Raw genomic sequence first — 22,008 nt, forward strand, 5'->3', positions numbered from 1 at the left:
CTCATGAGAAGTTTTAATAATATTATAATCAGTCTGGGTGCCTTATATTTGTGTGAAATACCTTTCATAAATCAAATTAATTTATTATTGGTTGATTACTTTATATGGCAGAATAAGATTTAACCTTTCCTATATGGTGCCATATGGTGCCATATGCCCTATATGGGGACGCGATGGCTCAGTGGGTTAGGACGCTGAGCTTGTCGATCAGGTCGGCAGTTTGGCGGGTCGAATCCCAAGTGCCGCATAACAGTGAGTGCCTGTTACTCATCCCAGCTTCTGCCAACCTAGCAGTTCGAAAGCATGTAAAAATGCAAGTAGAAAAATAGGGACCACTACAGGTGGGAAGGTAACAGCGTTCCATGCGCCTTTGGCGTCTAGTCATGCCGGCCACATGACCACGGAGACGTCCTCGGACAAGCGCTGGCTCTTCGGCTTTGAAACGGAGATGAGCACCGGCCCCTAGAGTTGGAAACGACTAGCACGCATGTGCGGGGGAACCTTTACCTTTATATGGTGCCAAAATATAATTTATAGCTTTACTTACTAGGAAGCTTTCTACAGTTGCTTGGTTTGAGAAGGTATTATACATTTTTCAAATGGAGTGTAAATATATGAATAAAGAATATGACTCATTAGTGGAATGTCAAATTTTAGAAAGGTAACAATGTTACCTACTAATGCTTCAACAAATCCAACAGAGATTTTGGAGTAATAGGTGGGACAGACCAATCATCATCAGGTAACACACATCAAACATAGAAACACAGATAAAAGCAAAAAATCATAGCAAAGTGAATAAAAAAATACAAGACAAAGCATATTTGTTTCCAAAAGCTGAAATATTTATTAGGCAAAGGAAAAGTGCAACTGTCTTACACCTCAGCAGGTGGCAGCACCTAACTGACCTTGTTGATTTTGAATGCTAAGAAAGGCCAGCTTAGGTTAATATTTGGAGGGGCCTATCTGGAAATTCTTAGCATTGTGAATGAGGATGGAAGTTGTAGAAACACCCAAGAAGACAGAGGCAAGGCCTTTTTATAACTCTGCCTAGAAAACAATATGGATGTAGTAAGAAGAGTGGAGCCAGGCACGAAAGAAAAATCACTATTTTAAAACTACCTTAGTGCAAATTTGTACTAAATAGTAGATATCTAGATTATTTAGATTTTGTGGCCAGGGGCTTTTTTTTTTGCTGAAAGCTACAGCAATATCTAGCAATTTAACTGAAAGTTTTCTGGGGAGTAGGAAAAAAATAGAGCTTGGGGCTACAAGCTTGGGGCCCACATCTGGATTAAACAGGAAAGGCTTCTGTCTAAATCATTTGTCGCAAATTATTTCTAAACCTTTTAATTTGTGTTGGGCACTGCCTGAAGCATGCTAAAAAAAAGTCTAGCACATGCTTTAAATCTTTCAATTAGGAAAAAAAAACATTATTCACACATGATTAGTGCAGGAAGGAAGGAACCTGTTCTTCTCTTTAGCTGTGATTATCAAAAAGGAAATAAGGATAGGTTATGTTGAACTAACATTAAAATCCTTCAGGTAGAAGGCCCAATATATTCAACACTCAACAGCCTTCTGAAAAATAGTGCTATCTGCTAAGGCTTGAACAGGGCTCTCAGCAGGTTAATATTTCACGCACAATGCATCACAGTTCTAAAATTACCATGATTGGCGATGACACTTTGGAACTAATGGAACCCAGCAGGGAGAACTGGTGTCATTCTAAGATAGGCTTCAAAAGAACATGAAAAGCGTTACCAGGGAAAGACTGGCATGGTCTAGTGAGTCTTAGGAAGTCTTCAGAAGGTAGTGTTGAATAATGAGATTTTTTTTAAAAAAAAGCATCAGGATTTCACCCATGCGGTGTTCTCTCAGGCTGGTGTGTCTTGTGCTATGTCTCTTCAAGGAACACTCTTGTTGCAGGTAGTTGGCAGAAAAGGAGGAACAGTGCCCACGAATTGAGGCTTGCACTGGTGATTGGATAAAAATAACGGCGTTGATCGCCTTGACCTAATAGCAGGGCTACAGCCATTGGTTATATTTATATTTATTAAATTTTTATACCGCCCTTCTCCTGAAGGACTCAGGGCGGTGTACAGGGCAATAAATATCAAAATACGAAATACAAAAGTTAAAAAACATTAAATAATTATGCCCGATGCAATACATTAGTTAAAATCCATATTAAAACCCCAGACCCCAAACCCATCAGACCAGGCCGGCTTGTTCAAATAAATAAGTTTTTAGATCACGTCGGAAAGAGTGAAGGTCGGGGGCCATCTGGAGCAAAACCGGTAAGCGGTTCCACAGGTCTGGCACGCCCATAGAGAACGCCCTCCCCCTGGGGGTCACCAGTCGACATTCTCTGATTGGTGGCACCCTGAGGAGGCCCTCTCTGTGGGAACGCACTGGACGGAGGGAGGTTGACACCGGCAGCAGGTGTTGCCGTAGGTAATCTGGACCCATGCCACGTAGGGCTTTATAGGTCATAACCAGCCTTGTTATGCCTTGTTTGTACTCCCCCAGATGGAAGTCTCCCAGGTGTGTGTTCTGCAGTGCTTTTTTTGTAAAAGAAAAAGGTGCCGGAACTCACACATGTCATACAACCCGCCTTGCCTACCCTACAAGGTTCCATCCAAAAAAGGTGCCGGAACTACGTTCTGAGCGTTCTGCGAGAAAAAAAAGCCCTGGTGTTCTGAAACCACACACAGAGGTCGAGGGCTTTCTTCCTTTCATTCTGCTCTCCTTTCCAGCAACCTGGGAGGTATTTGAGAGGAACTTGTATGTTAAACAGGCCTGGTCTCTCCTAAATAGATAGGTGGGTAGATAACACTCACTCCGCCACCCACCCACCCACCTCTTTGTCCTAGAATGCCAGATTTCAACCCTCACTTGGCTCAACAGTACTGTTCCCTTGCGGGGAGGGGAGAGTTTCCAGACGACTTGCTTTTGAATAGCGGGCAAGGATGAAAAAGCCTGTGCCAGTCGCAGGCAGAGCCGGCCGGCTCTCTTTCTTCCCTCCTTTTTAGCTTCTCTCTCGCCTTCCTTCCCCTCTCCTCCAGAACTGGGGTCGCCTTGAGAAGCAGCAAGCTATTTGTTCCTTAGCGAAGACGGGGAAAAAAAATAAAAAAATAAAGCAGCAGCAGCAGCAGGAGGAGGAGGAAGAGGCAGCAAGGAAGCGCCGCCGAAAGCGAGGGGCGGAAGGCGGACTGTAGCGAGAGAAAGGGGCGGACCAGAGGGGATGGCACGCAAGCGCGAAGGAAGCTCGGCGAGCCCCACGCGGGCGCTCGCGGAGCCTCGGCGGTGGTTCTTTCAGTTCAGCTGTGAAGGGGCCTCGGGGCAGTAGGGAGTCGGCGACGGAGTGAGCCGCCCGCGGTTGGGAGAGCTGAGCAAGGCGGGCAAATTCCGGACCAGGGGTTGGGTCGAAAGGTGAGCGGCAGCCGCTCTCGCCCTGCCCGCCCGCCCGGCCAAGCCATGGGGTAAAAGGAAGCGAGCGGACCATCGAAACAATAAAGCGGCTGGTGCTACCGGGCTCCTCCCGCCGCTGACGGTGCCTGGCCGAGTGCGGGGAAAGAAGCGAAGATGCCGGGGGCCGGCAGGCGTTGACCGACCGACCCGGTAGCAGGAGAAGGAAGCCAAAGTGAAGCCAGGCGGTTGGGAAAGCGCGCGGTGGATGCGTTTCGGGGTTTGGAGCGGCGGCGGCAGCAAAGGGAGAGGCGGAGGTCGGCGGGAGCGGAGAAATGATCGCGGAGTTGGTGAGCAGCGCCCTGGGGCTCGTCCTGTACCTCAATACCCTGGGCGCGGATTTCTGCTACGACGACAGGTAAGAAAATGGAGGAGTTGGGAGCTGGAGAGTTGGCGGGCACTCCGGCCGAGCGACTGCTGCGAGAGGCCGTGCCCTTCCCCAGGGGGTTCCCGGTGTGTGTGTTGCGGGTTTGAGATTGGGCTGGCGATTGTGTGTTCTTCGGGAGGAATGCAAGTTGCAGGACGCGAGAGCGCTCTCTCCGTGCGAGGTCCTCCGATGGAAGCGATGTCTCCCCTTAACTCGTCCGGTGGCTGGAATAAGTCGCCTTTTAGTCTCTCATCTTCTCTTTCACCTGTTGAGGCGGGATTAGTCCGATTATTCCCCTTTTTCTTCTGTTGGGTAGGTTTTCGCCTATTTCCCCGCCACCTGATAAATGGAGTTGCTGTTGCAAGTACTCTGCTGTCGAGAAACACTCGCAATTCATAAGATTTCCTCGATTGTCAAGTTACTTTGGTCGAACTAGCCCTAACGGAAATAAACAAAAGAGCCAAGAGGCTGGCAGAGCCAACCAGTCTAATCGTAATAAACCTCTGCCTAATCCCTTTTCTTCCCGGATCGCCTTTTCTGTTCCTTGCAAATATACCTGCGTTTCATGGGAGGAACAATCTGCTTTGCTTGAGGCTTAATTACATGACCATGTGTGCATGGTATAGTATTTTGTACCAGAGAAGTGTTATGTTTTTTTCTCTCCCTTCAAAGCAACATCTTAATAGCAGGCCGTTTAAACGATGTTACATCTGGACAAGAAAAGAAGGAGAAAAAAGTCACATCACGTTTTGGATGGATTCCATTTGTTTCTCTTGACACTCTTGTTTCCAGAGCATAACACACTTCTGACATTCTCTTAGATTCTCATACACATGGTTAAAAAAAGAAAATGGAAATAACCTTAAAATTTCAAGAGTAGTGATCTAAATCTGGGCTTTCTAATTTTGAAGTCTTACCTCTTAAATGCCATGAGTGTATCAAGAGAAAGCCACATGTTCTTGTTTAGTAGTTCCCTAGAATGTGTGTGCTAATACTGAAAAACTTATTTTTCCAAATTCACTGAACTCTGTGAGAAATTAAGTTCTGAAATAGAAACTTTTGCTTTAACTTTACTCATAGGGGCAGTACTTGCTTGAAAAATCAAAGAGTAGCTGTTTTTAAGAGTCTGCAAGTGGGCGCCTGTGCATACATTGTCTTTAAAGATTTGCCTGGCAGGTTTTTTTTTTAAAGCATTTATGTTGGGCCTTGGTCTGTGTATAAAACATTGCTAATGGAGTAAAATAAAGGACCTAGGACTTAAATTTGCTTCTTTTGAGTTTGGACTGCTAATGAAAGCTGTACAGAATTGCTGAATAAAATGACACTGATGTCTAGAAATGTCACAGTTGTGCTGGTGTTTCTACCTTTCCTTAAATAAAACCCTGTTTTATGAAATTGATGAAAAGCTCTTAGTAATTAGAGAAACTTCCAATTTGTTCCTTTTTCAGTGATGTAATCTGATTGCAATTAGAGCAGATGCATAATTAAAATATATTGGGGAGAGGACCATGCTTGGCTGAGCTTATAAGCCATTCTGGGGTGTTTGTATGGTCCATTGACGTTAAATCATCCAAAAAGTGAGCAGAAGTTTACTCTGACAGCATTTCATCAGCCCCTTTCTGTATGGGAAGTGAATAGATCCCTTGGGTGAGAGTGAACCGCCCTTCAGTAAAGTGTTTGCATTGATAGGAATTTTCTTACATGACAGTAATTTGATACCACAGTATCTAAAATATCCAAACTATGCTGTTTGAGAAACTTACAGATGAAAAATTTGAAGTTCTGCTTTTATACCTTCATTAGTTTCATAATTATCAATAAAGAAAATTATTCAGAGGCTTCAGAAACAGTATTTGGAGAGGGTTGTTTATAAAGGGAAACTGAGGGAGGACAGCAAAGCTGAGTCTAGCAAAGCTATCTGAAGCCTTAGAGGGAAATGCACAGAAAGGAAAAGAGCCATTCTTGCTCTACAAATCATTTGCCATGCAACACAATCTGCCCATGTTTAATCAGTGAAGTGCATTTGAAAAGTTTCTTTTGTTTCAGATGTGTTGCACCTGTTATTATTAGGGAGTCAATGTTAGAGTTAACTCAATGTTTTTTTGGGGTTTTACAACATTGAATGCCAATTTCTGTGTCTTTTTAGTTATATTAGAAATCCAGTCATTTAGCAATAAAGAACTGATGAATTCTTTAAGATATTTAATAAAACATTTGCATGTATTGGAGTTTGGAAATGATTTTTAAAGGTAGAAAACAAAATAATGCAAAACCCAAACAAAATCTGAGTCACCCTGTTAATACTAAAATATAGTTTCTAAGTTGCTAATGTCAGGCTATTAAACTGTTGAATGCATTATCACCATGGCTGATAAAATTTATTTAATTGATTTATCAAATTAATATGACCATCTTAGGATTCAGGTGTCTTTGAGTGGCTTACATAAAGATAAAACAAATATTCAGCAATCATAAATGTAAAAATGGATTAAAATTACAAAAATTAAAACAAGCTAAAAAACAAGGGTTTGGAGGGGAGATATGAGGTGCCTTCTTTGTTAGTCTACAGAAGGCATGTCAAATTGCCGGCCCACGGACCGGATGTGTCACACCAAAACCACATTCACCCCAATGCCGGCAATGGGGAAAAAGTCATGCGACTTCACATGATGTCGCAAGTTTGACATGCAAGGTCTATAGTATGCACCCAACTCTTGACACATTTACAGATATAATAATTATACTTAGTTTTCTAAGAAAGGCTGTAATTGTCTTAAAGACAATTTGGTGAAACATATGGCACCTCTTTTGGCTGAAGATAGATGGTAGTTCAGAACATTATTCAAGAACATGAATGAAAAGTTTATTTGTTGTCATTTGTTTTTTGACATTTGCTGATTAGACAAAGGATCAAAGGATCTTTAGACAAAGATCTTTGTGGTTTTAGCCATAACTGTACCTTAATGTCATTAGACAAAGATAACAGTACTTGAAATGTAAGTTATTTATATTTTTTCTATTCATATAATTATGCAGGGAACTGCTTGGTATTAAGCCCCCATCAATTACACTGTATTTTAACCTGTAGGGTTGTTAAATTTCTCTAAAAACAAGAGTCTTAAACACTCACTGAATTCTGAAATATACTGCCACGTGTGAATTAAGATTATTGATTGTTCTGTGCACTAGTCAACTAATTTTATATTATTCTGGGGAGAAAGGAGAAATTGCAAGGAATTGAAGGCTTCCTCCATACCACTACTCCACACCATAACACTATTTTCAGAGTTAAGTCCTTAAGCTGAAATATTGTACTAGTGACAAAGTCAAGTTTGTCAACCTCCTTCTAGAAAAATGTATATGTTTAAGATAGCAGAACAAAGCAAACCACCTAGGAAAATGAATATAGATGATAGTTTTAATGAAAAGAGGTGCCTGTAAAATGTCCCAAAGGTGCTTTTTCAAAAGGTAACATCAAATTTGTTTTTTCCTTGAGGACGTCTCACTTCTCATCCGGGAAGCTTCTTCAGTTCTTCAGCTTCTTGGATGAGAAGCAAAACATCTTCAAGGAAAAACAAAGTCCAGTTGTCTTTTGAAAGAGCACCCTTGGGACAACCATGACTTGGATGACTGAAAACCTCCATAGACATGTGCCTGTAAAATATTTTAGGAGTTTCCTAAGATTAGATAATATCCTAATTTTCATACAATAATATCATTTCCTTAATAATAAAAAATTGAAACCAACGTGCAGGTATGACATAGAATTAGGTTACCTATAGTTCCTCATTCTATTATGATGTCTAATTTCATTTTAAGTATAATTATGACTGTTCACTTAACAGTGGTTCAGATTAACAGTAGCTTTTGAAAAAGTAACCTATAACCTAAATGTGAACTTACAACTGTCACACTGCCCCCATGTCTACATGATCATAATTCTGGTGCTTAGGAACCAGCTTTCATTTATAACCAGTTGCAGCATCCCATGGTCATGTAATCGTGATTTGTGACAAAAACCGCCAAAAAACAACTTTGGGAAAACTGGATTTGGACTTACAACCATGTGATTCAAATTACAAATCTGGTATCCCCACTTATGACTGCAATAAAAATGGACATAACATTGGGTCCGGTCACAATGACTTGACTCAGCACTGCTCATGATAGAAATTCTGATGTTAATTATGGTCATAAGGCAGGCATTATCTGGACTTTAATTTTTAAAAAGATTTTGAAAAGATTTGACATACTCATTACATGTACATGTATCTAGGCTTATATATATGTACTACAAATAGCTTTGAAAATTTATTGGAGACATGTTTATTAAAAATTATAACAATGAATATAAGATCTTATTGACTATTGTAGAGTAAATATTAAGACTGTTTCTTCAGTCTTAATAAAGTTGTCTTGATAAGCAAAAAAGTAGAATTCAGACAGAACATAAATTCTTCTGGTGTTAGTGGGCAGATCAGATTAATCCCAAATGTTCTTAAATATAATGTGAAAACAGTCCGGCTAGATCATCCTAAGGCCTCTATATTTCATTATACCATTATTGTTTAGTTTGATTTATATCCTATGTTTATTTTGTACAGTTCAATATGGCAGCCACCAGTTTTGGTGGTTTAATTTCATGGAACACAGGTGAATCAGTTGTGACCACTTTGGATGACTATAGGTTATTTTCACTGTCAAAGGGGTGATTCCTCAGGGAAAGGACAACTAAAAGAGGATGCGCCTTCATTTTTGGGATTTTCAGAGAGGCATCTGGTATGCTACAATGCAAAACAGGACTTAGGAATAAACAAGCCTAGGCCTGATAAAGCAGAAATGTTCTTGTGTTCATAAATCCCCATGTGATATCCTTTATGGCGTATCTTGTTTCAACCAAAGCTTGGTTACAAGACCATGAAAAAATATATTTTCCCGTTTTTTGATCTTTGCTGTTAGTCTTCTGTCATTCTGGTAGAAAGGGGGCACTAAAGCCTATATTTATAGACACAGATGATTGTTGCATATTGTTTTGATGTTGAAATATCAAAATTGCAACATGATCGTGAGCAGTTTCTTCATTTATTTGTTGATAGTGACTTTTTCCTATAATATTAATAGTATTCCTCTTGGGCAGCGGCTCTCAACGTTTTCTATACCCCGCATCCCTAGAACACTTCTGATATATTTTCGCACCCCTTACAAAAGTTTGAAATAACTGCAAATAATTATGCATAGACACTATAATTTTGAAAACCCAAGTTTTCGCACCCCCTGGAATATTGTCTTGCACCCCTGGTTGAGAACCCCTGCTCTTGGGTAAAAACAAATTGCAACATTAGCTAATGATGTGCTGTTTTAAGAATGTTATGTGAGATTTAGAAGGCATCACACTGTATTTATTAATGAACTGGCTGTCATTAATTCTCCAAATGGCCTACCATGATATTCTATAATATTATTTATAAAAATGTTTTCTTAGCATCTGTTTAAGAATCTCATGTTTGGAGGTATCAGTATCAGCATATTTATTTCTGTCCATGGCCTGTATTCAAATGATACAATTTAATTAATATAAAGCTACTATTTTTAGTCCCAGCTTCTAAAATCAATATGTTATGATGTATTTATCCATCCTGTCATTGCAGTTTCATATCAAGAGTTATAGATTTTTTTTTCTTTTTGAATGTCTGATGTCCTTATTCTGTAGGGACCAGGACTTTCAAAACCCTAGGGCTCAACCTAGGGCTTTCTTTTGGGGTTTTTTTGGAGTTGTGGGTAGGGTAGGGCTAAAATCAGTTGATCCAGTTTTCCCATTCACATGATACTCTACTCCAGGGGTCCCCAACCCCTGGTCCATGGACCAGTACCGGGCCGTGGCATGCCAGCAACCGATCTGCACAAACAAGCAAAGACCCATCTGCGAGATGCAGGCAGCAGAAAAAACCATGAGCCTCCGGTCCACGGAAAAACCTCTCTCCATGGAACCAGTTTCTGGTACCCAAAAGGTTGGAGACCTCTGTTCTACTCCCTTTCTTTTGATGCAGTGAAGTGTGCCATGTAAGCAGGGCGAGTATGTTGACATTTTATCTTGTTAACTTGATTCAGAATAGAAAACTATTTTGCAAGATTAGTTTCTTTCTCTCTATTCAGCACATCCAATTCTTGTTCTTTTTAAACGGATGCCAGTGTATGTTATAGCTGCTGAAGATGTCTACTTCTCTAATTGGACAACAGTTTTTCATTTGAAATTGGGCTGTTTGGTCTGTCTGTCTGTCTGGCATGTTCAAATGTCTGTTAGTTATAACTAGAATGTGTAAGATTATTTACAGCTACAGTGAAAGCTACTCACATGTACTCACTATTTTGTTACAAACCCTGAAGCAAAACAAACCAGTTCACTTTATGGATAGTATTATTATGTTGCCCTATGATATTGACTGATAGTTTATTTCTATTGAAGTTGATCATTTTGAAGGAACTAAGACTGAATATAAACAGAGCCATTTTACATTTTCATTTTGTAACTTAATTTACAGTATTATGACTGCTCTCACAATTCTAAAGGAGGCACCTTTAATATTTGAATTGAACAACATGGATATGTGGATTCTCCGTAGATTACTAAATACCCTACAAGTATTCAATATATTAAATGATAACAAGATCATTCTATTTATGATGTAGTATAATTTGTGAAGAAGTCATCTATTTCTTGGAATGTCTATTGTGAAGGTCTTTGGGATATTTCTTAATTAATTAGGGTTTATTCCATAAATACATTTTAACATAGATTATTTCTGGATTGGATTAGTGAGTTATTTTGATCAGTTGGTCTGTTTACAGTATTTGAAGTGAAATTTTTGAATACTGCTTCTTGAAGCATTAAGATAATTGCATGTTCTGGAAAGCTGGTTACTTTAAGAGCTTCCCTGATCATGACTGTCTTTTTAATTGTTTCTTCCATTCAGTTGTGCCTGATTCTTGGAGATTGCCTGGATAAGTCTCTGCAGTTTTTTTGGCAAGGTTTTTCAGAATTTGCCGTGCCTCCTTTCTAGGGCTGAGAGAAAGTGACTGGCCCAAGGTCATCCAGATGGCTTTATGCCTAAGACAGGACTAGAACTGAGGGTCTCCCAGTTTATAGCCTAAGGCAGGGGTGTCAAACTGCCGGCCCGTGGACTGGTTTCATCATACTGAACCTGCGCCCACCCCATTGCCAGCAATGCAAAAAGAGCCGCGATACGTCATGATACGATGTGGCGAGTTTGACACCCGTGGCCTAAGGCTTTAACCACTACATCAAACTTAGTCACTAACAGTCTTGCTAACTAAATTAATTAATACATTCAACGTAGAAATCAGTTGAGTTTTTAATCAATATGGGTTCAGTTTTAGTCAGGAGGCAGCATTAAAAGAAAACAGAATTGGTAAGATATAATTTTTAACAATACAATGATGTTTTATTAAAGTTTAATTTATATTTGTAATATGTTCATAATTTGTTGGTAATGCAAATATATTTAATTTTAATCTTCCAGTCCGTTTCTGAAATGCAGATCAAAGTTAGTGGGCTTATAGCACTTGAAATGGGTTCATTCAAATGTGCTTCGTGGGATAGCTGTTGCTAAAGTCCAGTAGCTCATGTAATTGAGCATTTTGTGTGTCACTGAGGCCAACCAAATGGATATGAGAAACATAGCTAGCAATATCTTGCTTTTACTCTTTTAGTATCTGGTAGTGGTAAACCATAATACTGAATTCATACAATACACTAAAAGTCAAACTAACCATCAGTTTTGACCTGGGATAGTTTGTGATTGCAGCTAACACGTGATGACTGAATAGGAAACTTAACATTGGTTTTTCCTTTGAGTTAGATTTTAGTTTAGCTTTCCATTTAGTTTTAAGTCTATTCATAGTTTCTTGTGTGAGTGGCTGAGGTGTGATTCATAGAAGTCTTAGTTTAGGAATATTTTCAGCACACTCCTACATGTGTTCAAAAATATGTTAGTATAGTGAGGCTTAGTACGTATTTTGGTTTACACATGGCTAAAGCATTCTTAAATGGTGAAAGTAGATGTTTTATGGTAAACATTCTATCAGTAGAAGGATCTTCTTGGCTTACTTAAACAGGATAATTGGTGGCTTTCTCTTGTGTTTTAGAATTGTCATTATCTGGACAATACCAAACATTAGCATTGGTATTTGTATACTACCAACATTTGTTTTAATTGTATAGCCTCAGGTGGATGTGTTCTTTTGTTGGAACTATATTCTGCCTTGGGAATGTTCTGTTTCTGTCTTAAGATCCATCACTAAGATTTTGGAATGTTCTCTCTAATAAGAAATGCATTTTACAAAATAATTTGCTGAACTATAAATATAATTAGAGAATTTATATAATAATATTGCCTTAATCAATTATTTGACTGTTTGAATTTTCAAAGATAACACGTTAGCTTGTCTCTTCATAAAGTTGGGTATTTCTGTAGGAAGATCAAAGGAAACAAAAATTGATCTCTCGCCCATTCCTAATCCCTGTAATCACAGTTTGTTATTGTTTCCTACAGGTATTTGCAAGTAATAATTTATAGTTTTTACTGAAGCAATGATTATGGCTGGTTCCAAGTTTCTCATTGTTTTGGAAGGTTTATAGTATAGACCAAATTATATTGCTATAATTTATAGCACATGATATTGTTGCACAGGACCTTTCTACGTCAGAGCCTCTTTCTTCTTGTAATCCAGTACTTGCTGAACATTTTTAACTTTAACTTTTTAAAAGATGGATTTAGATGACTACAATGTGATTTGGATGGCTCTAACTGCTTTGGCTTTTCTGAGGCTGTTAAAACTTGGTTTTTCCCTTAGTGTGATGTTAGAGGAGCCCAAGATATGTTTGTGTTTTATGGAGTTGTTATGAAGTGGGTTACTTATTATCATTATTTATTATATCCTTTTAACTGGTTATAGATTTTTTTAATACTGTTTTTGCATGCAATGTTCTCCACACAGTTACATATTTAACATGAGCAGTTATATAAATATGTGATAAAATAAATGAGAAAGATAGATAGATAGATAGATAGATAGATAGATAGATAGATAGATAGATAGATAGATCGATCGATCTGACAGTTAGAACAATTAACCAGTGGAACAACCTGCCTCCAGAGGTGGTGAATGCTCCAACACTGGAGGTTTTTAAGAAGAGACTGGACAGCCATTTGCCTGAAATGGTATAAGGTTTCCTGCCTGAGCAGGGGGTTGGACTAGATGACCTCCAAGGTCCCTTCCAACTTTTTTATTATTATTATTATTATTATTATTATTATTATTATTATTATTATTATTATTATTATTATTATTAATTATTATTATAGATAGATAGATAGATAGATAGATAGATAGATAGATAGATAGATAGATAGATAGATAGATAGATGTATCCAAATTTTAGGTTTTAATCTTCTGGATCTTTAAGTTAATTCTGAATGATTCTTGAGGCTAATTTTTTTTTGCCCTTTGAGGTTTAGCAACCTTTGAACTCTGACTTTTCTTTGTATAGTTGTGTTGAAGGAAAAGTCTTCAGCATGATTCAGTCCAAACCGGGAATAAACAACATGGCAACTGCTTAGAAAGAAGGTTGCAGTTTATTGAAGAGGAGAGCCAGACAGAAAGATGGCTCTGGAAGAAAAGAGGTGTGGGTTTTTATACCCTCTGGGGCTTTTGAGGTTGTTTCCTGTTCCTGTTTGAGGCTTTGTATTTCCTGTGTGATATATTTTGACCAGAGTCTGAGTGTGCCCCTTTGGCATCTGTAGGTTAATCCTATTATGTCCTGTCTTAGAGTTTGGGTGGGATATGTAGATTTTAGGTCTCTTTGTCTACCTAAGCTTCTAGCTGGGGGCCTCCAACCTTCCTGAATAGATTACCACATCTGCATTTCTACAGAGCTGGTTTCTGCTTGGGGGAGGGAGACTTGGGGCTATTAAGAAAAACTGGGCATGCTTTTTTGCCTCTTTAAGATCCTTTGAGGAAATATAATATTCTGCCCTTTTAATATTTTCTTCTCTGGGGGGGGGGGAGGCTGATTTCCCAAGTTGGTCATGTGGATACTTTTTATCTCTTTTCTAAATAGCTGAAGGTTACAAATATTGACAAAACACACCTACAGACAAAATCATATGGAGATTTGCTTTTGAATTCATTGTCAGAAGATTGGTTAAAAATATACTTTTTGTACTATCTTGATATTTTGCAGAGAATTTTGCTTTGATTAACAGAGAATTGGTCAGAATGATAGAGAATATGAATGTCATTCTTTAAGAGACAGGTTGATGTATACTTTTATTTCTAGGTTTAATGTGATAGTTCTCCAGAAAAAGTACTGGAAGTACTTGAAATTGCCTAACAAAAATCCAATGAGACAATTGACTTCGGATTGTAGTCTTTGGAAAATGAAGCACAGTGTTGTTTTTCAAACCCAGCAGTAGTGCTTACTGGAAATGTGTTAATTTGAAGCAGGGAATAATTCATTTTGGCAAAGCTTTGTGTCAGTGTGTTCCCCTTGTAAAATATTCATCAAAATAATGACAGGATTTCATGACTTGACAGGCAGCATTATATTTTACTTAAAATGATTTTAATGAATTACTTACCATATATTTGAAAAGTCAGAGTTTATGCTTTTTTGTGAGAGATAACAGAAAGAATCACTGTTAAATGTTCCCAACAGAAGTGCTTAAGTCTACTGTAAAGAAATTGTTGAATTACATGAAATCTTTTCACCTCCCAGGAGTAATAACAATAGAATCAGTAATTCTTCTGTTTCTGGAAATGAATACTTACAGATAATTGAATCAGGATTTTCCACATGAGTGTACAAAGCATAGCTAGTAGACAATTGGGGTATTTACAGGATTATTTTGTCTTTGGCTCTTGCTAAACTGAGGAAAATTGAACTTTGACTCTCTGATAAGCTAGTTTCATACTTTAGACTTACAAACAGCTAGTTATTGTTTAGTCCCAATAAAGATCTTGCTGGATGCAATCAAACAAACTTCTTAGACTTCAATTAGCAAAGTCTAAATGAATGGCATTAGCTAAAATATCCCTATCACAATTTTTAGGTGTAGTGTCTGATTACCGTATATACTTGAGTATAAGCCGACTCGAGTATAAGCCGAGACCCCCAATTTCACCCCCAAAAACTGGGAAAAGTTGTTGACTCGAGTATAAGCTGATCCGCCGTTCTGCAAGCCTCCGCCGCCGGCGGAGGCTGGATCCGCGCTCTGCAAGCCTCTGCCGCCAGCAGAGGCTCGATCCGCCATTTTGCAAGCCTGAATACACAGGAATACCCTGTGTGGCCGCGGCTCTCGGGGAAGCCCTGGCTGTCCGCTTCCTCGTTCCACGCTGCCATTCGGGGCCCGCGCGTTCCCCGGGCAAATCGCGGCGCCCAGCAGGCGAGAAAACACGCCCGCTCCAGTCGCCCCCCCTTCCCTCAGGAGACGCGAAGCAAGTGACCGCCCGGAGCTTACCGAGGACTTGCGCGCGGCCGAGGCTTCGGTGCTTCCAGGATCGCGCGCACCTCTCCCAAGCCGCCGCCGTCCGGAGACCTGCCGAAGTTTGGGGAGGTTTGGGGAGGTGCGTGCGCACCTCCCCAAACCTCCCCAAACGTCGGCAGGTCTCCGTTCCTCCGCGCAGACCTGCCGACGTTTGGGGAGGTTTGGGCGCCTCCCCAAACCTCCCCAAACGTCGGCAGGTCTCCGTTCCTCCTGCCGACGTTTGGGGAGGTTTGGGCGCCTCCCCAAACGTCGGCAGGTCTCCGTTCCTCCTGCCGACGTTTGGGGAGGTTTGGGCGCCTCCCCAAACCTCCCCAGGTCTCCGTTCCTCCGCGCAGACCTGCCGACGTTTGGGGAGGTTTGGGCGCCTCCCCAAACCTCCCCAGGTCTCCGTTCCTCCTGCCGACGTTTGGGGAGGTTTGGGCGCCTCCCCAAACCTCCCCAGGTCTCCGTTCCTCCGCGCAGACCTGCCAACGTTTGGGGAGGTTTGGGCGCCTCCCCAAACGTCGGCAGGTCTGCGCGACGTTTGGGGAGGTTTGGGGAGGCGCCCAAACCTCCCCAAACGTCGGCAGGTCTGCGCGGAGGAACGGAGACCTGCCGAGGTTTGGGGAGGCGCCCAAACCTCCCCAAACGTCGGCAGGTCTGCGCGGAGGAACGGAGACCTGGGGAGGTTTGGGGAGGTGCCCAAACCTCCCCAAACGTCGGCAGGAGGAACGGAGACCTGCCGACGTTTGGGGAGGTTTGGGGAGGCGCCCAAACCTCCCCAAACGTCGGCAGGTCTGCGCGGAGGAACGGAGACCTGGGGAGGTTTGGGCAGGCGCCCAAACCTCCCCAAACGTCGGCAGGTCTGCGCGGAGGAACGGAGACCTGGGAAGGTTTGGGGAGGTGCCCAAACCTCCCCAAACGTCGGCAGGAGGAACGGAGACCTGCCGACGTTTGGGGAGGTTTGGGGAGGCGCCCAAACCTCCCCAAACGTCGGCAGGTCTGCGCGGAGGAACGGAGATCTGGGGAGGCGCCCAAACCTCCCCAAACGTCGGCAGGAGGAACGGAGACCTGGGGAGGTTTGGGGAGGCGCCCAAACCTCCCCAAACGTCGGCAGGTCTGCGCGGAGGAACGGAGACCTGGGGAGGTTTGGGGAGGTGCCCAAACCTCCCCAAATGTCGGCAGGAGGAACGGAGACCTGCCGATGTTTGGGGAGGTTTGGGGAGGCGCCCAAACCTCCCCAAACGTCGGCAGGTCTGTGCGGAGGAACGGAGACCTGGGGAGGTTTGGGGAGGCGCCCAAACCTCCCCAAACGTCGGCAGGAGGAACGGAGACCTGCCGACGTTTGGGGAGGTTTGGGGAGGCGCCCAAACCTCCCCAAACGTCGGCAGGAGGAACGGAGACCTGCCGACGTTTGGGGAGGTTTGGGGAGGTGCGCGCGCACCTCCCCAAACCTCCCCAAACTTCGGCAGGTCTCGGACGGCGGTGGCTTGGGAGAGGTGCGCGCGATCCCAAAAGCACCAAAGCCTCGGCCGCGCACAAGTCCTCGGTAAGTTTTTTTGTTGACTGGAGTATAAGCCGAAGTGGAATTTTTCAGCCCAAAAAGTGGGCTGAAAAATTCGGCTTATACTCAAGTATATACGGTAAATATTTTTTTGTGTATACGTAGTTTCTTATAGGTAGGGGAGATATGATAAAGGCAAAGATAAAGATTTGTACTTTGCTTCTCAGATCACCTCAATTTATTCAGGTTTACACATTGATATAAAGACTTTGAAGGTAAAAATATTTGATGTTGTAGGTGAAGCAATGAGAAAATATAGGCTTGGATGTCTAAGACAGAGTTTTTCAACCTTTTTTGGGCAAAGGCACACTTGTTTCATGAAAAAAATCACGAGGCACTCCACCATTAGAAAATGTTAAAAAATTTAACTCTGTGCCTATATTGACTATATATAAAGTAATTCTCTTGAATAGGAATCAAATAAACACAAAGAAAGTATTTTATAATTACTTTTCAATTTTTCCCACGGCACACCAGGCAACATCTCGCGGCACACTAGTGTGCCGCGGAACAGTGGTTGAAAAACACTGGTCTAAGAGAGGTGTACATATTTTAACACTGCACTTATTTGGTTTTTACAAAGCATCAAGAGGTTGTTGAAAACTTAAACTTAGGACATAACATTAACATTTTTTTCTTCAATGGATGTAACACTTTGTACTAGATCTAAAATAAAAAATGCGAATAATATAGCATGTCACTAAGGAATAACATTTAAACATATGATTTTTTCTCTCTCTACAAATTTAGAGGAAGCAGATATTTTACCAAGTAATTTGCTGATAGTCTTCTAATGCAATAATAAAGTATCATGGATGGAAGGATCATTATAATGTACAATGAAGTCTAGAAGGTTGGCCCCAAAGTAGCCATATTTGTAGGTGTGGTTTTATTTATTTTTTATCAGAATAATTAGCAATACTTTATATATTGAAGAGGAATCTATTAACTGAGCTGCTAATTTCTAATATGGCATAGTGCTATTGGTTCACACAATACTATAAGCATAGCTAAATATACACTATAGCAGAGTTCTCCAACCTTTCAGGACTCACGGTCCAGAGGGGAGAGCAGCTTCCAAATTACTGTGTGCATGTGCATGCACACAAGGGGCTACGCCCTCTGGCGCAGTGCTAGCGACCACATGGTCAGCTCTGCACCCCTATGGTGGCTGCACCCATTCGCATGTGTGCAAATGGGCCACACACCCCTGTGCTAGTGGTCCGTTCGTGCATGCACGCCTCCTGGCTAGCATTCCCATTTGTGCCCACGTGGAAACAGAGCTGTGAGCGTTAGAAGGAGTGTGTGTGGGGGAATGCATGCCCACATGTTTGTGCCCTGGGCAGCCATTTCTTTGGCCCACTGGCCAAGAGCCCAAGGTCTGGTACCAGGCCGCAGCCCATTGGTTGGGGACCCCTGCACTATAGGAAATAAATTTATCCATATATGCAGCTAGACTATATGATGTGGCAATCTTTGGTCAGATGTTCATTTTCATTTTTTTAAAGTGGTTTAATCAGTGAGGGAAACTTAGTCTCCTTTCACCTCTTGGAACATTTCCATTTCATATTTCAACTATAGGAATATTACAGTTAAGAACAGCACAAATGCAGTGGCTGGAATATCTGAATGTCTCTTGCCTCCTCATATTGTGTATGGAAACCAGAAAGGTATTAATCACTGGCTGACCAACCCATTTATTTTGAAAGACACATAACACAAAGTTTAAAGTAAATAAACTGAAAAAACACAGAGATTCAAATTGTAGCTAATGCACTTTTACTTAAACACCTTTTAACTTTTATTCTGCATTTGTACCTTATGCTAAGTGTAACCATATTTCGGATTAGCATGTTATCCAGACTAAGTTATTACATTTGCTGCTTTCATGTTTAGTACTACTTGGATCTTTTTTCCATGAACAAAATGCACATGTGACATATTGAGAGAATGGAAACAAGTATTGAGCTTGATTTTTGCATATACTGTACTGTCTCAAGAAGGCAATTTGCTAAATAAGAATACACTACTTTAATCTGAGTTATAGAAATAAATTTGCAAAAAATATGACTACCAGGCAATTAAAGTGATGTTTAATTGGGGATCATTTGCAAGCTTAGTCAATTAAGCAAGCTCAATAAAACACAATACTAAGCCTTGATGGATGGGTTTATACATCAAGCTTAGTCAGTAACAAATAGAGCATATTATGGCTTTGCTGTTTGTGAACTAAGCCAGTATAGACGTAATAGCATATTTATATCAATTCAGTAGATGACCTTTGATTCATTGTAACAATTGGTATGTTTACTCATGCTCACAGCAGTTTTAGCTGATGTCAGCATGCTAAGCAGAATCAGATCTGACTAATATTGGATGGGAGAACATCAGGGAATACTTGGGGTAAAAGAACGAACTGGAAGACTGGAAAATCCTGGAAGGCAATGACAAACCACTTCCATATAGTTGCTGAGAGTAAATTGATGTGTCAATGAAGTACCAAGGCTGATATGAGGAAAATTTTAGTTTTATCTTTGCTATTAAGTATATGTGCATATTTGATTACATATAATTTCATGATTTACATAAATTATAATGGTCAGGTGTGTTTTTTGCATAATTTTCATTCTCTGAAACACAAGAGGTTTGAGATTTATGCCAGGTTATCAGTACGATTGTCTCTAGCCTCTCTTATTAGACTACCTGTAATTAACTACAATACTTAACAATCAAAAATAAAAGAGCCATTAAATACATTATCAATTTTATTGCAATTCATATACTGCACTTTTTTTTATACTCTAACCAGAGGACTGCAACTTATGAAAAAGGAGAGGAGAAAAGGCAAGAGGAAACAATGAAAGGATGCTCATAAATCCCAGGCTGTCTGATCTAGCTGCTTAGATTTCAAGATACATTCTCAGAGCTTTTGTTTTCAAGACAGTCAGGACGCAGATATTGCATTAACAACTGAGCATGTCTCACACCATCAATTCCTAGGTTATGAATTTGATACCAAAAATATATAAAATAATGAATTCATAAGTTATGAATTTGAGTATATATCTATATAGTTATAAGGCAGTGTGTTTGTTTATTTCATAACATACAGTGAATCTTGGAAAGATTCAGTGCTGCCACAAATTTAATCTCCAGATGTAATCTTCTTCATAAAGAGTGATTGGAATTTTATAATATTTGTATTTATTTAAAATACACAGGTTGAGTGTAACTAAAGGCACAGATTAAATTCTCAAACAAAGACCACTACTTCTATAGAGGTCTCTAGAAAAAATAGTCAGCACACTAGGAAGTTTACAAAGCCCAAACTCAGCTGTGGTCAGGTATTGTCTCATCACAACCACACCCTGTCAGAGAAAATTGGTGATCAGGTTTCATTAACATAGATGTCATTGTAGCCTCCATTGCTTCAGTTCTAACCAAGATAATTGTGCTACTATAAACCAGATGATCAGCAGATTTTTCTGTTCTTTGAATAATTATTTGTTATATTAATTTCTTTTACTTTTTGATGGTTACTAAATATTTAGACATTTCTGATCATTCACTTGCATGTATGTACACCATTTTGATAATTCTGAAATAATATATTTGATATTAGTATATGTGTGCTACCCTTCAAAACTAGCTTCTCATAGCAGATCATGCTAGACTGAAATCTTAACAATTAAAAGAGACAATTAAAATAAATAATAAATACCAGAATAAATACAGGCAGTCATCAACCTATTTCAATGACAATTTGAAGTTATGATCAAATTGAATGAATGGTTGTTGGAAGTGGTCATCTGGCTGTCCCAGCCCCCCCCCCAGTCACATGATCTGGATGCTTGACAACCATTCACACTCAGGACCAGCTGCAGCATCCTGCAATCACCATTTGCAACCTTCCCGTCTGGCTTCCCTAGAAAGTCAATGGGGGAGCTATCGGAGAAGGTCGCAAGTCTCTGGGATAATTTTTACATACCCATACACCCTCCCCAGCTCCTTTGTGCTCATATCACACCAGCCACTTGCACACCCTGAAACTCCCTCATACATCCCTGACCTGCACCTTGCACACTGCACTCACATCCTTACACATTTCTTAGCAATAAAAAGTCCAGGCCCAATTGCTGTTACAAGTCAAGGACAACCTGTAATCTTTAAGGTATCATCCTTTTCTGTATGTCTATATACATATGCATAAAACTGTGAAAAATAATAAATAAAAGCATTGTTCTGATGGTGTATCAGACATACTAGAAGGGAATCTAGGATTCCTTCTGGAAAAGCATGGCATAAGATACCTATAGTTCACCGGTCCCCAACTTTTCTGGCCCTGCAGAGGAGGTGGCAGCAGCAGAGGGGGATAGGGGATAGTTTCATGTGTATGCGCTGCTTAATTGCTGCTTGTCCCTTCTGGACTATTCTCTCACCTTTTTTTATCTCCTTTCCCTCTCTCCACTTAATGGGAAAGCAGTCTTGAGGGCTGCTTTTAGTATTTTCTGTGAGGATACCTTTTAGTGATAAAAAAGAGAAACTAAAGCAATAATTCTGTTACAAGACTATATTCCATAAATTGATGAAGTAGAGTGTAATCCTTGAAAATTTGTGCAATAATAAACTTGTTAGCCCCAAGGCAGTAAACACACTTACCATTAAAAATTACTGCTGATGCTGAATAAACCTATTTAGAATTTCAGTGTTTGGAATTATATAGTACCAGGTCACATGAATGTTTTTAAATTTAACCAAAACCCTTAGTATTTAATAATAAAATAATAACCAAAATAAGGATGTATAATTTAATCAGAAGGAAAATGGCATCTGTCTCTCTCTTTTTTTTTTTGCTTCGGCTAAAAATAAAAACACTGTGTATATGGCTTCATAGGTAGGAAATGTGGCACAGAGCCCAAGAGAATAAAATGGTTTCAGTTGTGCTACTGAAGACGGTAAGAACCTAGTCTCTCTTATTCTCTGATGTGCTTTGTTCGTCTTATGTCATTCAGACGCTACAATAGAAAAAATATATTTAAATTTGTTTACAGTATCGTGATACC

The 22,008-nt window shown here is 40.4% G+C and overlaps 1 protein-coding gene across 1 annotated transcript in view; it reads left to right on the forward strand.

Moving 5' to 3' along the window:
* Positions 1 to 3,349: 3,349 nt before the first annotated feature.
* TMTC2 (transmembrane O-mannosyltransferase targeting cadherins 2) overlaps positions 3,350 to 22,008 on the forward strand; it is a 235,336-nt gene continuing 216,677 nt past the window's right edge. The window contains exon 1 of the mRNA XM_081330298.1: positions 3,350 to 3,829. Coding sequence (XP_081186424.1) covers positions 3,747 to 3,829 — 83 coding nt within the window. The 5' untranslated portion in view covers positions 3,350 to 3,746. The remainder of the gene's footprint in view (positions 3,830 to 22,008) is intronic.

This window comes from Vipera berus (genome assembly GCF_964194415.1).
Source record: "Vipera berus genome assembly, chromosome: 6".
Classification (NCBI taxonomy): domain Eukaryota; kingdom Metazoa; phylum Chordata; class Lepidosauria; order Squamata; family Viperidae; genus Vipera; species Vipera berus.